This window comes from Oxyura jamaicensis, chromosome 1, assembly GCF_011077185.1.
Source record: "Oxyura jamaicensis isolate SHBP4307 breed ruddy duck chromosome 1, BPBGC_Ojam_1.0, whole genome shotgun sequence".
Taxonomy (NCBI): domain Eukaryota; kingdom Metazoa; phylum Chordata; class Aves; order Anseriformes; family Anatidae; genus Oxyura; species Oxyura jamaicensis.
Window position 1 is genome coordinate 143,886,733 of NC_048893.1, and position 26,459 is coordinate 143,913,191.

Genomic DNA, 26,459 nt, shown 5'->3' on the forward strand with positions numbered 1-26,459 from the left:
CTACTGTTTGAGTGTGAAGAACCATTTCTTGCATTCTTCTTTCTTTAAAGCTTTTTCCTAACTTGTTTCTTTCTAACTTCTTTAAAAATAAAAGTCCAACAAATTGTAGCTGCATGAAAATGCATGCAGCCATGATGCATGGGTTACTAACTAGCATTGGATTCATTTACTTATATTTCAAGCTGGGACAGAGTTTGCAGATTCCATGAGGGTGACTTTTCTTGCAAGTATGGCACTTATCTGGAAGTCACAGGAAGGTGCGGATCAGCATGTGTCTACTTCAGGTCATGATAGGCTTCCTCAAAACCGTAACTCAGGAATGCTTGTGTTCTCCGTGCTGCTCCTTCATGGGGTGTTGTATGGAATGGTGTAAATATAGGTGTCCAACAAGGATCTGAAATAGCAGAAGCCTTGGGAAGAAGGATTGGGTTCCCAAAACTACGATCTACTACTGTGAGTGAAAGAAAGTGCAGCCACTCTGGCAACCAGCCACTCCAACAGCTTGCATCCATTCACATCTAACAAAGATCACGGAGTTACCGACATGACCAGTCGGTATTGGTGTAGGCATCCCGCGGATTTAGAAGACCAAAATCTGCCATTTCATTTTTTGTGTGTGACTGCAATATGTACAAACGAACTCAACCTGTTTGTCTCATACAAAGGCCTAAAAACTCAGCTGACTTGACCAATTTTGTCCTGCTAAATTGAACTTTATAAGCTATTCATACAAGAAAAAAATGGTTTCATGAAGTATAAGCAGCTATTCACTTTCAGAATTAAAGGAGCAATCCTTGGGTAGATGTTAGCATTGTTCTCAGAAAAAGCAGGGACTCAAAACTGCCATTCTCTTCTGCAGCTTATTTATATTGAGAGAGTCTCCTGGTAGTTCTCTGTGGTTTGTTTGCTTTGGTTTCTAAAATTTGGGCTGGCCTCTTTGTTAGTTGTGGCTCTGTATCCAATCCCATTTGTAGTTTTGGCTTCTAGTCCATGCACAGCCTTCAGGGCTGCATGCGCTTGTCAACTGTGGTGGCTGTAAGAAACCTTATGAGAGCAGGAGCTTTTTTTTTTTCTTTAGCAAAAGGGAGCCGATATGTTACTGTCTGTTTGCTGTAGTATCTGCTGATAAGAGACTTCAGAAACATGTACATTTTTCAATTATAGGGTCAGATGACATTGCTTTTCAAGAAGAAAAATACTTTGACACTCGAGAAACTTCTTGCTGGTGCCCTGAGGAGCAGTTCTGTGAGTGCAGTAGTTTTGGCCTCTGGAGCATTGTAGAGCTCAGGTAGAAGCCATCAGTAAAGTGAGGAAAATAATGTAAATCTGGGCTAACTGAGAACCTGTTCTTGGCCATCAGGAAGTATCATTATGTACAGTCAGCTTTCATCTAAGCGGGTTGACACTAAGCCCAAGCTCTTCACTTGGCTTCAATTCTAGTTCTTACTCCAAGTTTGTTCAAATACCTTTAGTTCTTTTGTTTTTAGAAATGGGACTGCTGGGAGAAGCATAAGGTGGAATTTTTGGTTCTTATTTTTAGAAAGAAAAGCTTCTTACAGTTCAGTAGCACAGCCTTTACATCTCTTGCGTGGTTCTCCCCAGACTGTATGACCGTTTAACCATGGCAGATGTGTCGGCAGCCTGTGATGACCTGTTCACTTAGTAGCCAGAAAGACATTTGTATCGTGGAGTGCTCACCAGAATGCTGCAGGAAGAGGGACTGAATGATGGTTTGGTAATTAGTTAGTCTTCCTCTTGTGCAAGCAATGATGAAACTTGATAGCAGAGTTCCCCATGTGTTTTGGCCTGGATATCCCCAGCTGTGTTTCTTGATTTAGGAAAGTAGTTTACATAGTTCTTGCATTTATATATTCATATGTATATATATACACGCACATATCAGAAAGAAAGGTGAGTTTTACAGGGCTGGATCTTCCTCAGGGAATGTTTGAGTTTCCCTGTTGAGATACCCCCCTGCATGAACACTAGGAGGTGCTTATGCAACTGCTTTGTTTCAGCTTAAACAAGTCAATGTAATCTGTTGTGCTGGAAATCACCGAGAAATCTCAGCTTTGGTGTCCTGATCAAATTTTATGTTTGGTAACTTCGTTTCATCAGCTTTTATTTTTGCCCATAGTTCCAAGAATGTGAGCTTTAAGCCCTTAGTGCTCAATCACTTACTAATATGTCACTGAATTTCTTTATTTTTTTTTTTCCCCAGTGGCAAGTGCGTTTATCAATGTCTGGTATTATCTGTCAGGTTGGAAACCTACCAAGCAATTTGAAAGTGGGTTGGGATGAAAATGTGGTAGAGGTAGTTCTTGTTCTGTTGTGCAGGTAGAAATTTGGAACAAACTCCTTTTTTCTTGAATAAAAATACAAATGCAGGTGTTGCTAACGCCTCTCGCAAATTACGTGCTGTTTTGCTACTACTAAAAGCCTGTAGCTTAAAATACAAAATTCTGTAACTTTCTTGCTAAAGAAAGTCCTTCCAGAATTCATTTGAGGATGCTAACTGGCTGTGTCATGTTCTAAAAACAAATTTAGAAAGCCCCACAAATTGTACGGCCCATTTCCAGAAAGGAGCTTAGTATTTTAGTGTGGATGTTTTTCCACATCATTTTTCTGGGGTTCCTGGAAAGTTAGTCATATATGTTTAACTTCAGGAAAGTTTAGATGTTGACTTTGAAGCAATGGCAAAAATGTTGTTTGAAGTGAATGCTCTGCATTAGTGCTTTGATGCAGCTGGCTTTGGGGGAGAAAATCTTGGAGATGAAAGGCTTTTACATCTTTGGGCACTCTAAGTACTGATGTTTTTTTAACCTTTGTCCTCTTCAAATTTGTGTTGTAAATGTATATTGGGATTCATACATGTGCACATGCATATTACAAACTTCCATATATGCTTTACTTTTGGATGTGCCTGCTTTAGTACATAATGTATGAGGTCTCTAAAGTATTACTCGTTGTTGAAATCGAAGCTTTTTAGGTATTCTTAATTATATTAAGTTTTTGTTTTTGAGGAATAGTTTTATGAGCAATGAATTTTGTTCTGGATCTCTGAATCTTTATATATTCTTTATACATACACACCAAAGAGTTTTAATTTCCCTTGCAAACTGTTCCCAGATCACAAGAATCCTGCACTGCAGATCTTTCTCCCAGATATTTGTCTTACTCTTAATTTTTGGAACAACCTATTTTTTTTTTAATCTTTCCCTTGTGCTGTGCATTATGATTTGGGAAACAGTGTGCTTCATACAAATTTCCAGAACGCTTGTAATCATCTCCTCTCCTCCCCCATCCCCTTTCCTTCCTCCCTGTTGTCATAGCTCCCCGCTTTTCTTATCTTTCCTCTTACTGCCGCAGCTTTCAGATGATAATTCCCTACTCCGAGCCAGCTGCTGCAGAAGAGCTGAATGAGACCGAGTGCACTCACAGCTGACCTGATGTTGGAAGGAACAAAGATGTTCGTGCTTTGCCTCTGGGTTTACCTATGTGATCTCTTCTCTAGCCTGGCTATATTAGGCGTGATCACAGGAAGGTGCAACAGGAATGGCACTTCTGGCTGCCCCTTGCCACCTGCTGAAGGGGCAGAAATACACAGGGGGAGGGTGGAGGACCAGAGGGGGGTGTAGGAGGGTCTCATGTTTGCGAAGGAGGTCACCATTTTCTAACAGAGCCGTTGTTTTTTTCCTACCCCTTGTTTCTTTGTGCTCCTGCGGCCAAAAGCGCCGCAGTCTGCCCGCCAGGGCCAGGTGGGATGACGCATTCTGTGTGGTCATGCTGGCCGCTGCCAAACTCCGCAGGTGACGCCGAGAGACCCTGTTCATTTCCTTTCATTTCCTCCGGGTGAGCAAGCCAACGTTCTTTTAATCTTTTGCACCAGGGGCCCTAGGCCACCAGGCTGAGCTGGAAAGCGTCCTGCTGGTTTTGTGCATTCAGCCCCGGGGTTGCAGCTTATTTTGGGGCCGGCTGGCGAGGCGAGCAGCGGCAGCCCTATCTATGCCACGCAGATATCTGGGCTCTTCACGAGGCTGCTGCGGTTCACAGTGCACGGCTTTAAAGGAAGCTGTCATCTATTTTTGTCAGGTGCTTAAGATGTTAATATCTGCTTGGCATATGGTACGTGTGGATATTCGAGGCACCAGTCTAGCAAGAAAATGTTTATTTAAAAAAAAAAATCTTCCCATTTTTCTATTAACCAGTACGTGAAGTTTTCTTACCGTGACCATTACGTAAGGCTTTGCTGGTGCTGTGATGGTTTCAGGGTTCCACCAATCTTAAATCTGCTGGTGAGCTTCGGTGATGAAAAAGTGCCTGCCTGGCAGCTTATCTGGACCACCCCCAGTTTTTCCTGTCCCCAGCTTCTTATCAGAGAAATATTATTTTGAAAATATTTCTACCATAACCAGCTTCTGACTTCGTGGGCTAGAAGGGAAGAAGTGCAGTGCTATAAAGGATACCTGAGGGCATGGAAGTGGCTAGTTTGAAGAAAAATTAGTGCTTGCTTCAGGCTTTTGGCATGCCTGCATTTGCTCTCACCAGATACATTCTTGACCTTATTTTCTCCTTTATCTTTTCTTTCACGTATTCCCCCGTTAGTAAGTTTGTCATTTCAGAAGGCGCCGCTTGTTGCAGGGATGTGAAGGACAGGTATTACTTTATTGGTTTTAATTCATTATCATTAGGTCATAAACACCTTCTGAACAGATTTCCATCCCCAGAGGGTTAGCAGTTCAAGAGCCTTAGGCTGACCCGAGTGTATTGCCGTGGCTGTTTCTAACGTGCTGGAGTTGAAATGGACACATGTGGGAGTCAGCTGTGCTCTGAAATGGGAGTATGGATCTGGTAGCTGCGAAATGTGATGTGGATGAAATGGATCTCCGAGGTGTCTTAGCGTGGTGGTTAAGAAACGTCAGAAATGGAAAAATCAATATAGCTCATATGTAATGAATTTTAAAGCTGTCTAATTAATAGCCTTTAAAGTAATTACAGATGAGGAATTGCCTTCCAACGTGCATCTTTCTATAGGGTATTTGCTGCCATCAATACGTGACCACGTTTAACATTTCATTCATCACCCAGAAGAGGTCATGAGATTCTTACCAACAAAGTTTGCCTCCTGCTGAAGTCCTCAGGGCAGGCACAGCTAAGGGGAGCCAGGCTCATACACTGAGAACTGGGGGTACGGAAGGGGAAGGCAACATCTGAGGGTTGTGGTAGGCAGTCAGCAGGCTGCAGCATCAGCGAGCTGCGACTGAAAGGGCCAGCGTGCTCCAGAGTACACACATAGTGCTGTAGATGACACAAGTCCCCTCTTCATTAGGCTGTTTGGTCTGGTCTGCTTTTAGAGTCTAGGACATTGCTGGGCTATTGGCGTCCAAGATGTTGAAACACAGGAGAGAAGAGAATAACACGAGAATCTTGTTAAAGAAGAGGAAAAGAGACCAATAAAAAGAGGCATAAGAGGATCAGTCTGCTTAGCCTTACAAGTTCATCGATTCCCAGCTAACTATTTACAAATTGTAAGGTGTTGCCAGTATAAGGCTTCTATCATCATCCTGTTCTGACTTTATTTCATAGCGGTGCTTTATGTTAATACTTATAAAAGGCATATCTACATGTGGTTAATTCTCTGGAATTTAAAAACAAAGGGCGATACTTATTTTATTTGGAAGTTTGAAGGGATTTGGCTTGTCTGGGTCCTCATTAGCTGTGACATGCCAGTTTTATAGTTGCACCCCAACCAATGTTTTATTGGGGCGTGCTGGGGAGGGTAGGAATTGGATGAACAGGAGGGTGAACTTAGCACAGGTGGAGCCTCTGCAGAGTCTGAAGTGTTGTTTGCCTGGAAAGCATGGCTGTATTGGAAGTGTTCTTCCTTGAAGCCTTGTTTAGTGTCTATGTATGTCTGTCACATAACGTTTAAAAGACAGTGTCAGTATTTTCAAGCTACTATATTTTAAAGTGTTTGCACTTCTAGGTATTAAGGACTGCTGTAAGCATGTGTGTGTTTGAGTTCATGCTGTGGGCCATAAAAGCATTAGAGAAGCTAATCTAAAATGCAGACCTTGGTTTTAGTAATAGTGTGTCGTGTAAAAATAACTGCTTGATACTGGCATCCCAAAATTCAGCCTCGATTTTGACAGTTACAGAAGGGATGCGTGGATGAGCTTCTGTTATCCGGTGATGCTGAACAGAGAAGTTCCTGAATGACACTCTCAGATCCAGCTGTGATTTATTAAAGGGTCAGCTCTTTTAGCAGATCTGCTTGTAGGTACCAGAATGAAAATGGTAAACCACATGCAAGTCTGACTTCTGTCGAGAACCTAGAATGAAGTCTTTCCTCTAGCAATTTCCCATAGGCTCTTCTTAAAACATCTTGAGATGATTTTACTTGGAGAGTGTTTGGATGTATTGTGAAACCAGCAAATTTGTACAAAAATAGAAGGGGGATGTTTGTTGTGGGCGTTTTGTCTTTTTTTGGATACAAGATATTTATCATCAAGTATTTCAACTTGGTTTTGATGTGCAAACAACACAGTAGCCTCACAGGTTCAGAGCTCCTGCAGTTTTTCATCCTTCTTTATCTCTCCATCAGTTTATTCTTAAACATTTGTTATACCAGTACAGAACTCTTCTGGAGGGTGTCAAGGTCCCCCTCCTTTTATTGAAGACTATTAATGGCAGCCTGGCTGGGACAGTGCTGCGGGTGGCTTCCTGTCACGCTGGCTCTGCACAACACCACAAGGAAGCAAACGTTTCTCTTATCCTCTCATTGTGTTGTTGTTTCCTGCAAGGCAGCAGACTGGACGCATGTCCTGGATACAGGATTTTTTATGGCACCCAACGTGTCGGAGGGCCCAATCACGTCCTTCTCGGGGTCCCTCATAGCCCAGCACAACAGGAAACCAGGCGCGCTCGCGTCCTGTTGTGCTCCAGTTAGCCTGGCCTGGGAGAGCTCTCGGCTGAATCCGCATTCAGAATGAAGGTGAGCTTAAAATCTATTTAGGATAATTATTATTGTTGTTGTTGTTAGCGGTAAGTTTAAGCTATAACTTCTAATGTTTTCTTAAATATTCCTTTTTAATAGTTCTCTCCCCACTTTTTAGTACCATTCTGACATTCTGGTGTCCACAGAAGCGCCCGTCTCTCATATTTCCTTTTTTTTTTTTTTTTAGGATCAGAGCCTCTGTTTCATGATTCCGTTCATTCTTTCAGTTTGCTGGTTTAAAAACTGCCACAGTAAGCATATAGTTAGTAATGAAAATTATATGCTCCTGTTGCTTTCTTCTTCCATAGCAGCTTTCTTTGTCCCAATTAGACCAGTTTAACCAGTGCTTCCCAGTTTGTTCTTCCGTTTAAGCAAGGTTTGTAAGTTCTGCTGTCACGTAGGTTATTTACTTATCTTGCTTGTACGCATTTTAAAATAATTTCTTGTGTTTCTGGAAAAACAAACAAACAAACAAAACCTTCACGCCTATGGGTGGTGAGGCCCTGGCACAGGCTGCCCAGAGAAGCTGTGGCTGCCCCATCCCTGGAGGTGTTCAAGGCCAGGCTGGATGGGGCTTTGGGCAACCTGGTCTGGTGGGAGGTGTCCCTGCCCATGGCAGGAGGAGTGGAACAGGAAGATTTTTAAGGTCCCTTCCAACCCAAACCTTTCTGTGATTCTGAGAGTCTGTTACAGAGCCCACATCAAGGTAATTCCCCGGTGCCTCTGCTCCTAACAGCTTCAAATAAATATGAATACCCCTGAAGTTATCTGTAGCCCCATGAAACTTGATGAAATAATTAGGACTTATTTTATGTGAGCAAAAGCAGCTTGGTATACAAATAGAGGGAATGCTTTGAGAAACTTTTCTTCCCCCTTTACTGAATAATACTGACATTTAAATGTTCCCTCAATCTGCTCTGTCTTTGATAGCAGATCACATAACTGGTCACAACTGGTCTGTCGGTCCCTTAGGCGGTTACTTTAGATAAGTTTCATGAAAATTTTCCCTACTCTGTTTTAACCAAGCTCCCCTTCTTGTCGCAGCCTTCCTGTTTCCCCGTCTCTCTCTGGGGATGCAGCCTTTTCCTCTCCTGCCCCTGCAGGCTGCCTTCTGCACTACAGGCATCCCATGCTAGTGCCTGCGGGCTGGGTCTTGCCAGGAAAATAGCCCACTTCTTGTTGACTCTTTTTTAGATAAAAGCTGTGACACTGCAGGAAACTGAATCTTTCTGTTTCTTAAATCAGCTGGAACAACTGTAATAGCAGGCTTTTGCTGTCCTCTTTTAATCTTGCGCAAGGGAATAGTGCGACTCCTTTCAACCTATGCAGAATCTACTGCGAGAGCTATTTTCTTGAGATTGTGGATGAGTGTTTCCATTACCTCAGGCAAATATTATGGGTCTCTTCTTTTTTTTTTTTTTTCCTCCCCCCCCGAAAATCCAGATGTTCAATGTCATCACCCAGTGCTTGAAAGCTACTGGTGTATTTTCTATGAGCTAGTTTCAGGCTTGGATCTGCTTCTCGCAGTTAAAAATAAAGCAACTTCACCTTTCATTCCTCCCCTTCCCAAACATCATTCTTTATCTAATCTATCCAGCAACGTAAAATTCATTAACTCTTAAGAAATGCAGTATGCCTCTGCCTTGTAGAATGAAGAGATGGCAAGTACGTTGTAATATTCTTAAAAGTATTGTATGGACAATCAGGTACAATGGCTTTGAGCTACTTACAGAAAAAGAAGAATGCGCTGAGAGTAATGCAGTGCTTTGAATGGTACCCGGTAACTTGGTTGGCCAGAATGTCCGAGGAAAGGTGCTGCTCTCTTGTGATAGTGACATTTTATTCAGCTTTCCTGTAGTTTAAATGACACTTGATTATCTTTACCTTATGTATTTTTTTAATCAAATGCAGCTGCTTCTGTATTTTTCTTTCTATTTAAAAATGAGATTCAAAACTGAAAAAAGGGGGGAAACCCCCCACATTATAACTGATCCATGACAGCCACTGGAAGACTGATCACCTTAATCAGGAAGTAGCTCCTACAGACATGGTTTGCATGATGGTGATAGATATTCTTAGTTTAAAGGCTTGTTTCTAGGACTTAATGTATGCTCTTTTATTTTCAGACTTTTGATGCAAATGATCTGTATCAGGGACAGAACTTCAGCAAAGTTCTCAGCTCTCTGGTTGCATTAAATAAGGTAACTGCAGGTAAGTACAGTTCACTCTGTTTAATTGGCTCTCCTACCTTGTGTTCAACTTGCATCAGTGTATATTTATGCCTGTCCCTATAATTAAGATAAAAAGAACATCTGCAGCATTTTAGAAAAGTTTTTGTTGCAGTCTGTTAAGACTTTAGCAGCAGCCTGTCTGGGTTCTCCAGTCTCTTCTTCAGAAGAAAGTTTTGCTGTGGGCCTAAGACTGAACCTTTTAGCTGGCAATAATTCTTAGAAAAAGAACCTTTTGTTTGTTAGTGCTATAAATACGTTGTTTGTTTTATAGTACTTTCCCGGTCCATTACAAAAGGGATTTTTTGGCTTTTTTTTTCCTTGCATCAGAAAATACCCCTTAGGAGTGACTTCTTCAATTGAATTCTTAGTTGTAGTGAGTGGGCATGGAGTAGTACCATTGACTTCTTTGAAGTTACTTAGGCCAGTTGAAGATACTGCCTCTTATCTTAACTTCAAGTGGGAATGTAGATCGTTTCTGTACGTCTTTAAAGCTGCTGCTGCACACTGACCCATAGCAGTATTCAGGGGAGAGGGGCAAGCGTGGCTGTTTGGTCCAGACATCAGTAGACTAATATCCACATCAAAAAATTACGATTGCAGCTGGCCTTAGAAAGGACCCCAACTGATTCCTTTCATGGGGGGAGGGAGGTGTTGGTGTTGGTATGGAAACCAAAAATCAAAACCACATGCAAACTGTGTTGTTGCCTCATTCTTAGAAGCAAGCAGAGCTTGCTTCTTTTATGCAGAGCTGCATAAATCTTCCTGACTAACTGTGCTTACAAACAATTTTAATTGGGTGACTGTGTCGAAGGCATTTTAGACCCTACCTCCCTAGTCTACTGTTGGAAAATGACTTTCAGCTCTAAGTCTGCAGAAACTTCAGACATACACAGATTCTTCTGAGATTAATCTTTTTGAGAAGGAAGGAGTGTGAGTAATGAGCCTGAAGTGTGCTGAAAGGCGGTTAAATATGTACCCTCCCTCAGGTTCTTTAACTTTGGAGGGGATAGGACTAAGGTACCAGTTACTTTTTCTAGACAGATAAGGGGAGAAGAATTAGTGTAGGGAAACTGAGAACTGTGGAGAGGAAGAAAAGGTGTTACAAACACTGGAAATCATTGGATGGAAGTATGAAAGTTCTGTGAAAACTACAAAATTATATATTTCCCTAACATGAAACTGTTGCCAGTCAAGATTCTTCAGTTTTTGACAGCAGAGATATTTTTTTTTCCCCTGACAATAATGCCATTGAGAAAATCATTTAACATGTTTATTTGGTATTGTAATGGAAACCTTAGTGGATACATGGAGTCTGGAAGCCCTTTGAGTCTATCGAAGTGTCTAAATAATTTACAAGTATTATTATTTATTGGTAAAAATACTTGCAATTTGTGTGGTTTGTAATATTTTTTCTTCTTTTCAGGTTGTACAGAGGCAGTTTATAATTCAAGCCTCAAAAGGTGCTCTTGTGGTAGCATATTAGTTGTGCAGTTGTAAAACAGAAAACTTTGGAAATCAGGCCACACTGAAACAATTTTTATGTAGCGCGTTTTATGGTTGCCCAAAAGCTGGAACACGCCACAGTGAATAAACCTCATGATCTTTGCCTAGGTGAACTGCCCCTACGTTTAATATTGGTTTTGGTAGTGTGTCTATTCTCCTACTTGACCACAGATAGGAACCGTAACAAAATAAGCATGGAGATGTTTCAGGTTGCTCTTAATCCTTAAGTTCTGTTTGTTACTCACGGTTCTCTTACTACTGCAACTTGAAAGCTTTGGGGAGCACTGGAATTAACCATAACGTTATGATTTACAAATTAAGGCCATGATCTAGTCTCGTTTTTCTCCAAGCAGTTTATGAAAAAAGAAAAATCATACCTGTTCTTTTTGTAATGGACTATAATCAGCAGTGTTTATATTAATGCAATGGCCTTTAAATGCTTTTAAGAAAGCAAGTTCAAAGTGTGAGGTTTTTATGACTTCAGTGTGTAATATCCGTACAAAATATGCAAGTTAGTATAAATAGTTCTAATATTGCACTGTTGGGCTAGACAGTTCATATTTACATATTTCCTGAAGGATAATGCTTTTTGAAGAATAATAATGAGTCACTTAGAAAGATGCACGTGAGGAAGGTGTTTGCTCCAACCCTGCAGTGGCTGAGCATCCTTTGCCAACATTTTTCCTCTGTGCTCGTTGCCTGTGTCACTCTTGCCCTTCTCCTGCATCTCAGCTGCTGTTAGATGCTGTGCTGAAGCTGAAAGGCTTTCTGTTATAGGTTAATCGAGTTGTCCCTTCAGATGTGACACGGAACAGCAGATGTACTTTGTTCACCAGTCTCATTATGGAGCTGAACCTGCGTGTGTCACTTCTTTCACCAAAAATAACTAGGATTGCGTAACCATTGTTTGCTTTAGTCTGAAAGAGACTGGGTAGGAGAATGTGTTTATCTGTATACCTCTAATACAGGTCAAGCGTTGGGAAGCACAGCAAACTGCTAGGAAAGAGATTAAGGGGCATAAAAGCCAGGAGAGCAGGTGGGAGACTTGGGTAGTTCCAAACCTGGATGTCACTAGACAGAGAACACTACATTGCTTTCAGGGCTTTTCAAAGCTCAGAAGCCCACTAAATAATATCCTAGTGTGTGGAAAACATGAGGAAAAGGGTCAACTTGTCACAGGGTCAAACAGGCAAAGTAGCAATGCTTGTCTGATTTAATGCATCCCATGCGTAAGGGCCCTGGGAGCGTCCCCCCTTGGGGGGGGGATTGGCTCTGAGGGCTTGGGGCCTGTTGGGAACTGGTGCAGCTGAGAGCAGCCCCTGTCCCCCTGTAACATTGGGGACAGGCTCCATATATACCCATATGTCCATATACACCCACATGCTGGGGCCCTGGCACCCAGAAACCTCTTTCTACAGAGCTGGGGCCCTGGCCTGCGATCCCTCAGGTGGGCCTTGCTGGGCCTGCGCTGCCCTGCTCCCAGCTGGGACGGTGGCCTGGGCCCGGCCCTGCTGCCCCCTCACCGTCAGCCCTTTGGGTGACCTTCTCAAGCAGACGTGCTTTTTGTGAGGGCAAATGAAAGCAGGGAGAAGTTGCGGGGGGTGAGGTATTCTTTGTTCCAAGCGAGCAATTTTTTTCCTTTCTGCCCCTGTATTCCCCCTTCCCCTCAGAGAAGAAGTAGCTGAGTTGGCAGAAAGGATGGGATGGATGTAGGAAGACAGTGGAAAGAATGTTTTAATTGAGAAGGAGATGGTGGTGGTTGGAGGGAAGAATTAAGAAACAGATGTGGCTGGCTTTACTTCAAGCAAGTTTTATGCATTCAAATTTCTTGGCCACTAGCTAAAATGTTGGTTAATTACCTTTAAATAGACTAGCAGTGGGTAGGAATGGAGAAATACAATCCTAACCCTCCTCTTCCTAAATAGCTCAAATTATTTTCCTGTCTGTATGTGGAAGAAACGGACAGTGTCTCTGGATTTCAGTTCATACTACTGCTTCATTTTCTTAAAATCTGAAATTATTGAGCAACCACAGATACTTCAAATCTGCCTTAAGTACGTGAGCATTTCAGAAGTGGGCAGAAAGCTGTATGTGAATTTCTCAAATTCTGATGTTTACTTTTTCTTCCCTTTTCCAGACATAGGGCTGGGCAGCGACTCTGTATGTGCACGTCCCTCATCTCATCGGATAAAATCTTTTGATTCTCTGGGATCGCAGTCTTTACACAGTAGAACTTCAAAGCTCTTTCAGGGACAATATCGGAGTCTGGTAAGTTCTAGAATTGAAATATGCTGAGGTGTTTTTTTTTTCTTTCTGACTAAATTTATAAGTAATCAATACCATAGCAAACAATTGTTTACTGTTTGCTCTCTTTCACCTCTGTAATTCAAGACTGTTCTATTTTTGCAGCTTTTTAATGTTCCAAAATACATGCAACATTTCTGATAACTTATAGGTATTCTTGTTGTTGTTATTGTTTACCTCCCTCATTTACCATTCCGTGTTGTCTGCATATGGAGTGTTTTTCCAGCAATTACTCAGCTAGGGTCGTACTTCTCATGTTGGTAGTACGGGTAGTTATTCTTGTTTGCTGCTGGGTTTCAAGGTGAATCTTCAAATGGCTTTCAGGTAACTGGGTGGCATGGGCAGTTGTTTCACAGTGCAGCTGAAATCAGGGTGGAATATTGCACTGAAAATAATTGTGATGAAAGGTGCTTTTAGCAACTAAAAGGCTTGTAGGAAGGGTTCAGACCCCCACTCTGAACTGCTTTTTTCATATTTAGGGGAGGCATTTTTGAACTGTGTGATGATTGCTATGTGGAACCTTAACACAATGCTCTGCTTAAATTTTCTTAGGTGTGGTTTGACCTGTTTTCTCTGGTAGCAGAGCCCATGCAAGTTGTTGCCCTAGGCCACTAATTCCAGCTACTACTCTGCTGTTCACCACCCACTCGGTTTTGCTGGTGAAACTGTTGGAGCCTAGCTGTTAGTTGGATCACTGAAATAATAAATTTTTAGTGTTTGTATCAATCTAGTGATTTGGAAAGCTTTGTAGACAATTACAAAGGGGTGGCAAAGTGCTAGAGCAAGAAGAAGAGAGCTAGTGACCGACACCAAGAAAATGATTTGGTTTTGTTGCTGTAGATGATCAGTTTGGAAGTGTTCTTACCAGTTATTACTCAGTTGATTCTGCTGGAGAGCCTGAGAAGAGGAACAGGCTGTAGCTGATGTCACTATGCAATGTTGTTGCTTATTTTGTGGCTTTTTACTGTTTATTAAGGCAAAACGATTTTTCTTGTTGAGCAATTGTAATAAATGAAAACACATGGTGTACAAGCAGAGGACTAAGGCAGAGATACTTAATTGAATCTATGCCAATATCATTGTCAGATGTTTTGTGACTTGCAGTATCTTGGGGCTTTCTGTGTATTTTCAGTGTTTCATTTGCCCTCATTTTCCTACAGTTTCTCAGCCACTAATAGTCTGATTGTTAAATTGAGATGTGATGCAATAATGTAATTACTGTGAATATCAACTGAGCTGACATAATTCTAATGACATTACACGGCAGATATTTTAATCACCTCAAGCATACAGCCAACGTGTAAATGAAATTCTGTTACCTGGATAGCTGACTAGGATTGCTTAGTCGTTTTTTCCTTTAAATTACTTTTATTTTGGTTATACAGGTAGTAGGCCTTACTTGTGGTAAAGACAGGCATGTTTAATAATCTTGTTCTGTCTGTTACGATGCAGTGGTTTGTATTTGGATTATTTAAAGCTGTTCAAGTGTTTAGCTTTTTTAGCTTTTTTAACGTGGCAGTTTGTCCTAATTCTCATTAAATGCTTGATTCAGAAATCCAAGAACAAAATGCCAAGTTTGAACACCATTCATTTGAAAAACTTTTTAGAGTAGCTGTTAGCATTTAGTTATTACAGAGCAGTAAGCTGCCTTCACGTTTTTGACAGGGAATGAGCATATGTATGGACAGCTTCAAGTCTGACTTGCTTCAGATTTGAACCTGTTCTACCCTTGTGGCAAATGATTTATGAGTATGTCACAAAGTGCTTTGAAGTTAATTGCTGAACTTATTCTTAAGTTTTGTGAAGAGCGATGTTTTCAGCCACTGGCAGACCTCTGTGACTTGCACGTCCCAGTGTGGAACCTTCCAACACGATCCATTATTGGCAGGGAGGAAGCTGCAAGCTCTCTGTTTGCTGTCCAGAGTTAGAGGTTTTGAGTTAAACCCAACTCAGTACCACCATCCCCAATCCAGAATGGGTTAGAAAACTCTGACGTGAAGCTGTTATGCCTTTTTAGTTGCTAAGGGCAATTTCAGTTTATACAGAAAATAGGAATTGTGGTTTTTTGTTTGTTGAGAGTAAGAATTAGTCTTGTTTTTTAGCTCTGTTTATCTGCTTCTGATTTGAAGGGGCTGTAATAAGACGTTATACACCTGGGAATGGTAGAAATCCATAGATAAAAATGTCAGAGGCACCAGAAATGGCAAATCATCCTTGCAAATCCTTAGAATATAAATCTGTGGGGAGAGTGTTTGTGTGTGGGGGGGGTGGCACGCACACACATACACTATTTCAATTTTATGGATGTTTGTTTTGTTCATGAAATTACAAATAGCTAAAGTTATCCTTTTTTATCCTTACTAGGACATGACAGATAACAGCAACCATCAGTTGGTGGTGAGAGCAAAATTTAATTTTCAACAGACAAATGAAGATGAACTTTCTATTTCAAAAGGCGATATTATTCACGTTACAAGAGTGGAAGAAGGAGGCTGGTGGGAAGGAACTCTGAATGGCAAAACAGGGTGGTTTCCAAGTAATTACGTACGAGAAATAAAATCAAATGGTGAGTTAAGAAGAAGGGTGTATTTATACAACTCTGTTTTGCATGAAGGTGGGTAGTTGGGATTGATTAAGAGCTAATGTTTCTTATTTAAGCTTGATTGCATTTACTGACCTTCATTCACAGAAATCATTAGGGCTTAGGAACTTGTACTCCTACCCCAGTTCACTATAAAGAGTGCTGTAGGGGTTTTGTGGAAACACTAAGCATGCGGAAAACTCCCACGTTCTTTTGCCTTCTGTCAGTTGCAGTTGGGCTGCTCTGACTTCCTCAGTCTGAATTTCTAGAATGCTAGACGTTGGCTCTGACACTGATACGCTTTCAGTTGGTACTTCGGGCTTAAATAGTGTGGGATTTCCTGCCACCCCTGCCACCTCCGCCCAAAAAAAAAACAAATCTACACAGTTCTAGTACTTTGAAGGAAATGAAAGCAAATGATTCCTGCAGGAAATATCCTGAATTACAGCAAAATCTACTCTGTTAGATTAGAGACAGCTTCCTAAGGTGAAGTATTTGTGATACCTTTTCCCTTTATTGTTCACATGCCTTGCTCTTGTCTTTGTACAGGTTGCACTCTTACACCAAAGATACCCAGAAAATCACATAGTGAAGATGCCTTCTGTAAATGCCATCTTCACAACTAAATATCAGAACTAACCATGTTTTTTAATTTACCAGGATGTTGATGTGGGTGATGTGATCTACTGTTTGTTTCTTCCCTGTCTCTGCTTGCTTTCAGAGATTGGGGACAACCCTTTTGCTCTTGTAACTACTCAGTGAAGCTCTGAGAAGCTTTACCGCTGTGTACCTTGTCATAGCTCCAATCAAAACACCTCTTTATGGCCGTGCGAAAAACATTGGCATGACTTTTTTTTAGACAGCCAGACAGATGCTTGGTTGCTAACTCAAGCTGTGAGGTTAAAACTCAGTTTTTAAACTTGTTCTTTCTTCCCAGTTGCATTATCTTTCTTCCTTCCTTGTTATGCTGTCTTCAGTCCCTGTTTTCAGAATGCTGGAGTCTTAGATCTGTGTATCTCTGTCATTGTCAACTAGATCCTCTTAGGCATAGTCAGGATATAAAGACATAGCTTTAATGTTCTTCAGAGGTCTCTCAGATGGGTTATCCTGAAAAACAATTCCCAAAGCATGCTTTTTCTTGTCTGTAGTTTTGTACCAGTCTTTTGGACAGGCTGGTTATCTTTTCCTATTGTACTCATTTAAAAGAATGCTGCAGAAATCTTGTTTGGATTTCATCAGTTCTGATGTCGTCCGACTCCTGAGACTGAACTGGGGTCAGCAGGAAGGCTCCACAATGGAAGTAACTTTTAGCAGTGAATATATGAGAACCAAAAGCTGCCAGCAACTGAAGTTAAGGTTATTTTAGTCTTTCAAGAATACTTCACTTGGGTGAAGTTACTTTCCTAAGCAGGAAAGCCAGAAAGCTGTGAGGCCAAGGTTAGTACCAAGTCCACTTGGATTCTTGCCAGTCCTTGCAGCCCTGTCTGATACCTGATTCCCTGGGGCTGAGATGAACTGCTCCAGGTTTAACTTTGACTTCTTGCCATTAGAAGAGCTTGCTGCTAAGCTCTTCCTCTCCCTGTACTCCGTAGGCATGTTCCCAGTGAGTGCTACAAGGGCTTGCTCCCTCTGGCTTCTGTGAGACTGCTCGCCGCCTTGGAGCACTCTCACATGCTCACTTCCCTTGGGGAAGGGAATGTGTGCTTGGTTCAAATAGTGCCAGCACAGAGTGGGGGTACATGTATGATGCTCATTACGAGTGTTTGTAGAAAAGATAATGAACTTTTTGAGCAAAGTATGGTGTTTAGTTTCCTTAGGCTGAACGATGACTATAAATCTTGTGGAAATAAAAATCCTTTCCCATCTCAAATTTATTTTGCTGTTGTCTCTGTGTTGCTTTTCTCTGGAATGGATAAGAGAGGATTTGTTTGAAATTTTGTGCTTATGGTCAAACTTCCAAATAAAAGAAACTGTAGTAGTAGTTTCTTCTCAGATATATGCCTACACTGTAAGGATCAAAAAAAGACAGTCCACTTCTCTCTCCATCTTCTGTGAGCATGCTTACAGTTCCCTTTTCAAGCTCTGTAACATCTTGCTTTTCTAAGTGTTCTTTGATTGCTAATCAAGAAGTATTTTGAAACACTTTTTTTTAAATTTTCATGCTGCTGTGATGTTGCACATGACAGGGCAGAAGATTTAGGTATTTGACAGTGTGGCCTTAATGAATGTTTTTTTTTCTCTTATATAGAGCAGGGAGGGAATGTGAAGGTTTAGGTGGAGTCTTACCTTGTAATGCTGCTTTTGGCTTGCACAGCAGAGAGATAAGGAGACTGAGTTTTGAGAATTAACTTGTGAAAAGAATAGCATTTAGCCAGACTGGGAAGCACTTACGTAGCAACTGCCATTAGTTAGTCAGTTTAAAAAATAATAACAAAAAATGACATGGTGACTTTCTGGGTATTAACATTGTAACCCATTTAAATGGCATGATTATGCAGACTCTAATACAGCTTTGAAAAAAGACATTTGGTTTTGCGAACGCTTTTTTCTAATTCTTCAATGAAATTAATGTTTTATTACCGTCTGGCTTCTCTTCTGTTAAGCTCTCTTGACGATTCTGTGGGTAGCAGGCCCAGTACAAATCAGGTAATAGTTCTTCTAGTCGGATGGCTTTAAAATAAATGAATTGGGCCATGGGAAAAGGCAGGGTATAGTGGAAGAGTAAAGCGTATCTGCTGGTCCCATTCTACGGTGCTCAAGGGAAGGACAAACACACTTTCGGCTTTAAAAATAATAATTAAAAAAAAGGAAAGAGTGCTGCTTTTCTTCTCCCCACCCATGTATGCTCGGAGGGATGTTTTGTTCTCTTGTCAAGTGCTATTCTACAGGCAAAAATAGACGAGAGTAGTGCTTGAGCAGGTGCTTGTTTGTTTCGGATTTGCTCGTGTGCTGTATGTGTTCTTGCTGCGTTTTCAGTGCTAATTTGGCAGGTTTACATTGGGACGAGGAGAAAAGTAGGCAGAAGGGAAGAGCCTTTTGTGTGGGAAAGCTGGGTGTCTGGCTTAGGTCACGCTTGGGAAGCTGCAGCTTTCAGTGCTTTGAGGAACAGCGCTTGTGTTGGCACGGGCAAGGTGCCAGGGCTTTGCTAATGCTTCTGAAACCTGTGGATTCCCTGATTTAAGACCTTTATGTGTTCCCAGCGTTTTGGCTGGGGGTGACACCTGCTTGTAACATTGACTGAATTATGCTGTATGTTAGTGCAAGTACTCTGCTGTTCTCTCGTGAACGGTGATAAGTGACACTTATCTTGGTTTTTGCTGAGAAAAGCCATTTCTTATGTGCAAGATCAGGATTTTCTCCTCTGTGATGTGCTATGTAATAAGCTAATTGCAACAAGACTGCTCCTTGTGAAGCAAGGCAGTGCTTGGAGGCAGAATACCAGACGTGACAGACAGATGGACTGATTTGCTGTGTCTAATTCTGTGTTTCCACAATAGAAATGGCCTTTGCATTTTAAAAGCAGAGTGTTGATTATGGCTGTTCAGGCAAAATGGTTCTAATGTGTAATGCTTTTTTGTTTCCTCTTTTTAAACCTGAATTTGTTCTTGTCTCTCTTCTGGATAACTGATGCAGCTGAACAGCTGGTAACATAAACAACTGTATATTTCAGCAAAAATCTACTGTCCTCAGCAGCTTAGGACAGAAGCATAATGTTAGGGAAATAGATATGTTTTTACACCCTCTAAGATGACAAAGTAACTGGAAGAAGAGCCCCTATTTTATGAGCAGCCAACTCCTTCCAGACTAGCAAGGGTCAGACTTCTGTATTCTGATGGAATTCAGTGACAGGTGTTTACCTTCTTCCTCAAGCATATCAGGCTGTCTGGTCTGTCCTTTCACACTTTTTGGCGTGTGATTAATGTAACTCTAGGTTTGTGTTGGACCTAAAAGTCGCTATAAATCGTAGGATCAGTTGAGGGTTCCCACAGAGAATGAAAGTAAATCACCAAGTTTATACAAACATCATCATTTCCATCATTCAGTACAACGAAGCAAGCTGTGATTGTCCCTTGAATGTGTAGCATATATTTAATACATATATGAGTAGCTGTATGCACAGCATTAGGTGTTTCTTTTGCACGGTATGTTTAATGGCAGTCAGCTGGGGTTTTTGGGTGGCAAGAGTCCTGTCATTTGGGATTACCTGGCTGTGTAGCAGAGCATGTGCAGAGCATCAGTATTCTGAGCTGGATAACTGGGGGAGCTGATGGTTGTTGTGCTGTGTGTCAACTTATGGCTGACTCTGGGCCTTGGGATCTTAACCAAAAGGATATTGTCTCTGCTTGTGATGCTGTTTTCCTGGTCGGCTTTACTGAAATGGGAATTTCCCACAGCTGTCCTTTAACGTGGCTGGCTGGCTTTCTGCTGTAAAGGCAACAACTATATGAGACTTGCATAATTTATTCTTAAAGGCCTGAGGTATCAGGTGAACTAAAGTTAAATTATTCATGTATGTTTATTAAAATGTGTTTGAAAAAAGCAGCTTGCTTTTAAAATAAAGGTGAAACTTTCAGTAGGTGTGTTTTGCGATGCTTTTTTTGGGTTGCATACAACTAAAAGACGTATCCGATGTTTGCATGTTAGACAAGCCTGCTTATTTAAAGCAACCCAAAACACCATAGTGTCCTGATAGATACAGTCTCACAAGCATCTTCGCTTGGTTGTGCACTAGGTCAAGTGTCAGAGATCAAAAAGAGATACTGTAAGTCTTACCTTCTGTTTCTCCGGCATGAAGCTTGACACTTCTGGTTCTGTCTCCCTTTGTGTTTGCTCCTCTGTGATCACGCTAGAGGAATGGTAGGGAGGAGAGGGGAGGATTTCGAAGTGTCTTTTCAGTGCCTTTCCATCTTGGGAGCCAGCACTCAGCTTTCAGGGCTGTTGGATTGATCTTGAAGGCATGTTGCCATGCCAGGAAGAACATGTGTAACTGAGGGGTAGACTCACTAGGGGATTACAGAGAATCACAGAACTGTAGGGGTTGGAAGGGACCTCGAAAGATCATCGGGTCCACCCCCCCTGCAAAGCAGGATCCTGAGAGCAGGCTGCCCAGGTAGGTGTCCGTTACCCTAAGGATTACATTTGTTGTTATGATGGGCACTGCTCTCAAGTACATAACCATATTTTATGACTTCATTAATAATAAAAGACTTCTTAAAACGACTCTGATCTGGTAAGTCACTTTCCTACTTGTGCAGTGTTTTGATTCTGTTTCAATGAGACCAAGGGTCACGTCCCACCTTGGTATGTCTGACCTTTGGTTGGTGAGTTGCTTTTACTGAGTTTGTTAAATTGATACCAAAGCTCTTGTTTGAAAGTGCACATGGTCTTTAGAAAACACTTCTTAATCACAGTCTGTGATGATTTTTGTTTGTTCTTTTATTAAAACAAAATTTGAAAAGGTAATTCTATTGCCTGATTTTTCTGTTTCCAAGAAAAAGAATTGAGAATTTTCTGTTTGCCTTCATTGAGGCTACCATGTCATTCCTTGTGAACATATGGTCTGTTTTGATTCTTTACCACTAATTGCAAGCACAGTATATGCATTTCTCAGTGAAGCATTATTTTCATTGTATCTTACTGTAACTGTTTGAAAGCAGTTTGTTTGACCTCTAGTGTTGAGCTATGAAACTGCACCTAATTCACACAAAAATACCTTTTATTTCAGAAAAGCCAGTCTCCCCCAAATCAGGTACATTGAAGAGTCCACCTAAAGGCTTCGATACGTCTGCAATCAACAAAAGCTATTACAATGTGGTGAGTGATCCTTTTTCTTCCTTGCGTGCTTTTATATAGAGTAGAACCTCATTTCACTAAATGCTCTTACTGCTACAAAGAAACGGGCAAACTCACAGACCCTTAGTGCCACAACTAGATAGGGGTTTTTGTGAATTCTCTATATACAATATCACTGTTAGTTAAATGGAATATCATGCATATGGATTTTTAAGTGTGATACAAAATTGTAGTCTGGAATGAATAATATGCATTACTGTAAGATATATTACGCTTATTTTACGTGCTTGGCTAGCTGTTATCTTCCCTTTTCTCCTCTCATCCCCACCCAAATACGCAGTCACTCTTCCCTGATCACCAAGAATTAATGGAATTCTGGTGTATTTAAATGATTAAGAATATTTTCTACTTGTTGTAGAAGGCATTGAACATTTGCAATGATTTTGCTGTCTTTGTATTTACTTACGCCTATGAATCAACTCAATAATGAACTTTGGGAACCTTGTCCTTACGCTAATCGATCGATGTTACAGCAGAAGTTGTGTAGCCAGAATCAGCCTCTAAAATGCATTTGAGGATTCTTTAGTCTAGTACCCTTATATCTTTAGTAAATGCATGTAAGAAACATACCAAAATTATCTTTAATCCTGTTGTAATCATTTTGAGAAACCTTTGTTTACTAACAGAAGATACTTTGGGAAGCAAAAACAGTGAGACGCTTTTTGTTAACCACTGCTCCCTGCTGGTGTAAAGAGAAAGCACAAGCTTTTCTTTCATTTTTCTTTGACTCCGTTGCCCATTTCTTTTTTTTTTTTTTAAGCTTGTTTTATTTGTCAGCTTTTAGCAGGATCATGAAGCATCATTTTATGCTTTCATCTTTTCTGGTTGTGGCATAAATCACGTGAACCACCTGGAAGAACAGAGCAGTTTTGCATATTGGGCCCTCACTGAAAACACTGAAGCAAACTCCTGCTCCTCCCCACTCATATGGTGCCTCTGCCAACAGCCATAATGCCTTGGTAAATGAAAGGCTGTGATTCTTTGTCTACTGTATTTACCACCTGCTAGTCACAATGAATAATACCTGTGCAGGCCCATTCCTTCAAATTGCAGGAAGTAATGCTCTTACTGTGTTGCATCCAGCAACAAAATATCAGATAGCTTTTCCTTTTTATTTTTATTTTTTCATTGTATCTCTTTATAGTCTTTTCACATAGTAAGCTTTTTTCAAAGTTGCTGTAGTGTGTAGTAGCAAAGATGTCTTCTCTTTACTGCTGTTTTGATGTTGAAGCCTAACTTTTCCCTTCAAGTAAGGTGAAGTGAATGCAGCAAGGAGAGGATTTACTTGCTTCCATAGGTAGAATGATGCTCTTACTTACATTTAATATAAATCTATGTTGAAATGGTAAAATAAGTTGGCAGCTCTCTTTAGGCTTTAAAAAAAAGTCAGTAGTAAATATATCACTCAAATATGATATGTGGTTTCTCTTGATAGATCCAAACTTTACAAAAAGTAATAATAAATATACATAATGTGATAGTAAAGTAACAGTGGCAGCTTTTAAATTTGGGCTTAGTTAAAACTCAAGATTCAATTCGTTTTGGACACTGGCAAACTGGTGGTTGCACTTTTTATTTAATAATTTAAGCCAATTTTGGGGGTAACAGTGTACTTCAGTGAAAATAAAAGGAAATAAATGTTTGAATTTGCCTAAAACCATAGCTAAGGAGGTTAAATTACAATTTTGAAGTAATATCTTTGTTTGCTTTTCATAATTGTTCCCTGAGTAACTTATTGTCGTTATCGTGGAGGCTAGAGTTACTATCCGGTTCTGGAAACAGCTAGCCATAGCTGCATTTAAAGTTGTCTGTGTTTTTTGTTTTTAAATGATAAATAATGACCTTGGTGACCATCGTGCTCTTAGGTCATTTTTCACCATGCTCAGGTACAGCTACCTTGGTGTGTTCAACTGATGTAATAAGATTGCCACAGTTCTGAGTGCTAGCTATCTATTAACTGTTGACGTTATGTCATGGGGTAGAAGAATGACCCATTCATCATAAGATAGATGACCCTAGAGTAGTGTTCTTCAGTCTGCTTGCAGTCAACTAGATAATTATCTTGTTTTCACCTTTTTTCCACAGTGTAGCAAATGCCCCAGATTTTTAAGCTGATCATGTTGTTATTTTTGTCTCAAGAATGAGGCTTTGTTATAGCATGTGCTTTGTTTCAGGGAGGTAAGACTTTATTGCTGTTCTTAAAACCTAAATTAGGATAGCTGGCATCTACATTTTCGTAAAAAAAAAAAAATAAGTGCTTGCATTGGCAATATAACTACAAGATAATGATTTTAAGTAATTATGAAATACATAGTGATACTTATATGTAGATTAACATTCAAACAGTTTAAACTGTGAGGTGAGGTTTTGTTCTGTTGCTATGTCAGCTGCAACTTTAGCTTCTTATAGCTGATCCTTCTCACAGACGTGGGGCTTCCCTGAGCTTGATGTTTTATCATCATTCTGCACCGATAAAAAAATTGAGCCCAGACTAAGGCAAGACCAGGGTAGTTCCTGATAAACCCACAGCAACTGTAGCCGAAAGGTTGTAGATTGAGTTAAGTTAAAAGCTGTGTTAAGGTCTCTCTTGACAGCCACTCCAGTTTTGAGACCGGTACTCAGGGATTCCTTCCTACTTTTAAGTTGTGACTGTATTCCTCCGTATGTAAACCTCATGATTATTTATTGCTGTTTTTTCTAGGGAGAGATTTGTGGTGCAGGCAGCAGCTGTGGGTGCATCGGTCAGCTTGAGGAAAAAGAATCAAAAGGCAGTTCAGAGGAAGCTCAGGAAGGGGTGTAGGGAAGGCTCTGCTAATCTCCCCTTCTGGGGAGATAACTGCATAGGCTAATGGCGTGCTGCATTTAAGGAAGATGAGACTGCTTTCACCACTGTATTTTGTTCTTTACCCCCTTGTAAACATGTTCTGTCTTTGTGGATTCACGTAGCTCCATCTGAAGTTTGTAATCCCAACCACCTAGGTGTTTATTTCAGTGTGCTTTATTAGCTGCTCCTTGCACTAGGTGTTGCAGAGAGTACAGGGCACTTTTACCTGTTAATCCATTGAGAGTTTAAAACTTGGTGTCCCAAATAAAATTGTTACCTCGGCTTACAAGGCAAGTGCCTGGAGGTCAGGCAGCTGTTCTAAAAGCAGGTAACAAAATGGGCAACTTTCTCTACAGTGTGAGCATTTGGATGACTTCATTTTTCATTTAAGTATTTGATAAGCGATTGAAAACAGAGCATGCCTTTTGAGGTCACACTTTTCAAGTTGGATCAAGTGTTTTTATTTATCAAAGCTCATGAAAAATTTTGAGGAGCCTTGAGATACGGAATGCTTATGTGCTGATCGACATTGCCCTTCTTGAGGACCTGTTTTTTAGGAAGGATAATCTCTGACTTCTGTGATCCAGCAAAATTATGCGTTGATCACTGTATTGCTGAATGGGGTGTTTCAGCTGAGTGCCTTACTACTTGCATAAAATGGGAATGCACTACAGGATCGTGCCCAAGTGTAGCTGTGAAATCTGCCTCCTCTCCCTCTGTGGAAGGTGACCAGCTTTGTGTAGGTCACTTACATCCATTTTTGGGTGCTAGCTTTTGCCGTAGAGAGATGACTGGTGTTTTGTGTGACACCATGCTTGAATTTTCCATGCCTTGTGATTGAGAGAGCTTGTGCTCTCTGAGCTCAGTTTTCTGTGCCTGCCATTCATCAGCGTTAGGGATTGTAAAAGCTGCCACTTCAATGCTGCTCTTTTGGTACCCAGCCTTGTCTGCGCAAATGTTGTGGTGGAGTTGTGGAAACAAGGTCTTGGAGGTCTCATGGGGTCCTGCAGCAGCCAGAACACGCAGAAAGCAGGAAAGGGAAGAAAGGTGATTATCAGAGCTCGCGGGCGAGATGTGGATATGAGGAATGTAAGGGTGCTCTGGTGCCAAAATTCTGAGTTACAACACTGAGCGCTTATCGCTTCAAAGCGCAGCCCAAGCGTTTTATCCTCAAAGCTTCTGCGTGAGGTAGGTAAGTGAAGCTGGAAGGATGCGAGAGGTCACAAAGCTGACGTTGTAGAACTATGTAAGCAAGATTATTCTTCTTAAAAACACTTTCAAAGTAAAAGATTGTTGTATGGAGTGGAAACCGTGCTTGTAAAAAAGGGAAAACAGATTTGGTTTAAGAGGTATTTAGAGCTATGTGCATGTCTAAAGTATTGTGCAATGCTGTGAACTCCTAGAATAATGTAAAGAAGTATCTAGTGCTTTGTGTATAGGCTTTGGAGCATCATTTTATTTAGTTACATTTATTTTCTTTATTCCAGTAACTTACCAAGTTGCTGCTCTTACTTTTGAAGCTTTCTCATTCTTTTTTCCCCATCCTTTAAGTCTTTTTCCTCCTGCCTTTTACATATTCCAAAGAAAACCCTCAAATAAAAATCCAAATAAGGAGAGAAAAAAGAGTTTTAAAACATGAAACAGCTTTCATTTCAGCCTTTTCAGACAGCTATTTATAGCAAAGGATGGAAAATACTCTCTGCAAAAATGGATCTGTCCTTCAAGATCCCTAGCAATTCCCCCCCTCATCTTTGAATGTTTTCTGATAGTGTTCAGTGCTTTGTCAATATATTTCATTTTTGTCCTTGGTTTTGTCTCCTTTTCCCAACCGATGGCTATATAATGACTTCTGTCTGGGAGATTTTTGTAGGAAAAGCACTTTTGGAAAAGATTCATCTTGCATTTAGTTTTGAACTTACATGTTTCCATTTCAACAACTGACTTTTTTGTATTATATTTGTGTTAGAAAGTAGGGATTTAATTTGTTTTATGATCAGTGCAAATATGGATTTAGTTTTTTGGTTCCCTCTGGTCTAAATGGTAAAGGCTTTTGTTTTTTTTTAATAAATTGTGCACCCATATTGTAGTTTATGCTGAATTTTTCTATTTAACAGCTATAGCTTTCTCTGTGACATTCTTCTGTCATCGTGTTTAGCAGAGAATGGA

At 40.7% G+C, this 26,459-nt stretch overlaps 1 protein-coding gene across 5 annotated transcripts in view; it reads left to right on the forward strand.

The window, feature by feature from the left end:
• Positions 1-26,459, forward strand: part of ARHGEF7 (Rho guanine nucleotide exchange factor 7) — a 118,959-nt gene that overhangs the window by 36,818 nt on the left and 55,682 nt on the right. For 3 of the 5 annotated variants that reach the window (XM_035318168.1, XM_035318177.1, XM_035318194.1), the window contains exons 3-6: positions 9,124-9,208; positions 12,869-12,999; positions 15,400-15,601; positions 21,342-21,430. In XM_035318168.1, the coding sequence (XP_035174059.1) occupies positions 9,124-9,208; positions 12,869-12,999; positions 15,400-15,601; positions 21,342-21,430 (507 nt within the window). Of the gene's footprint in view, positions 1-6,971; positions 6,995-9,123; positions 9,209-12,868; positions 13,000-15,399; positions 15,602-21,341; positions 21,431-25,201; positions 25,341-26,459 lie in introns of those variants that run through there. The other 2 variants (XM_035318186.1, XM_035318204.1) reach the window with 2 other exon arrangements.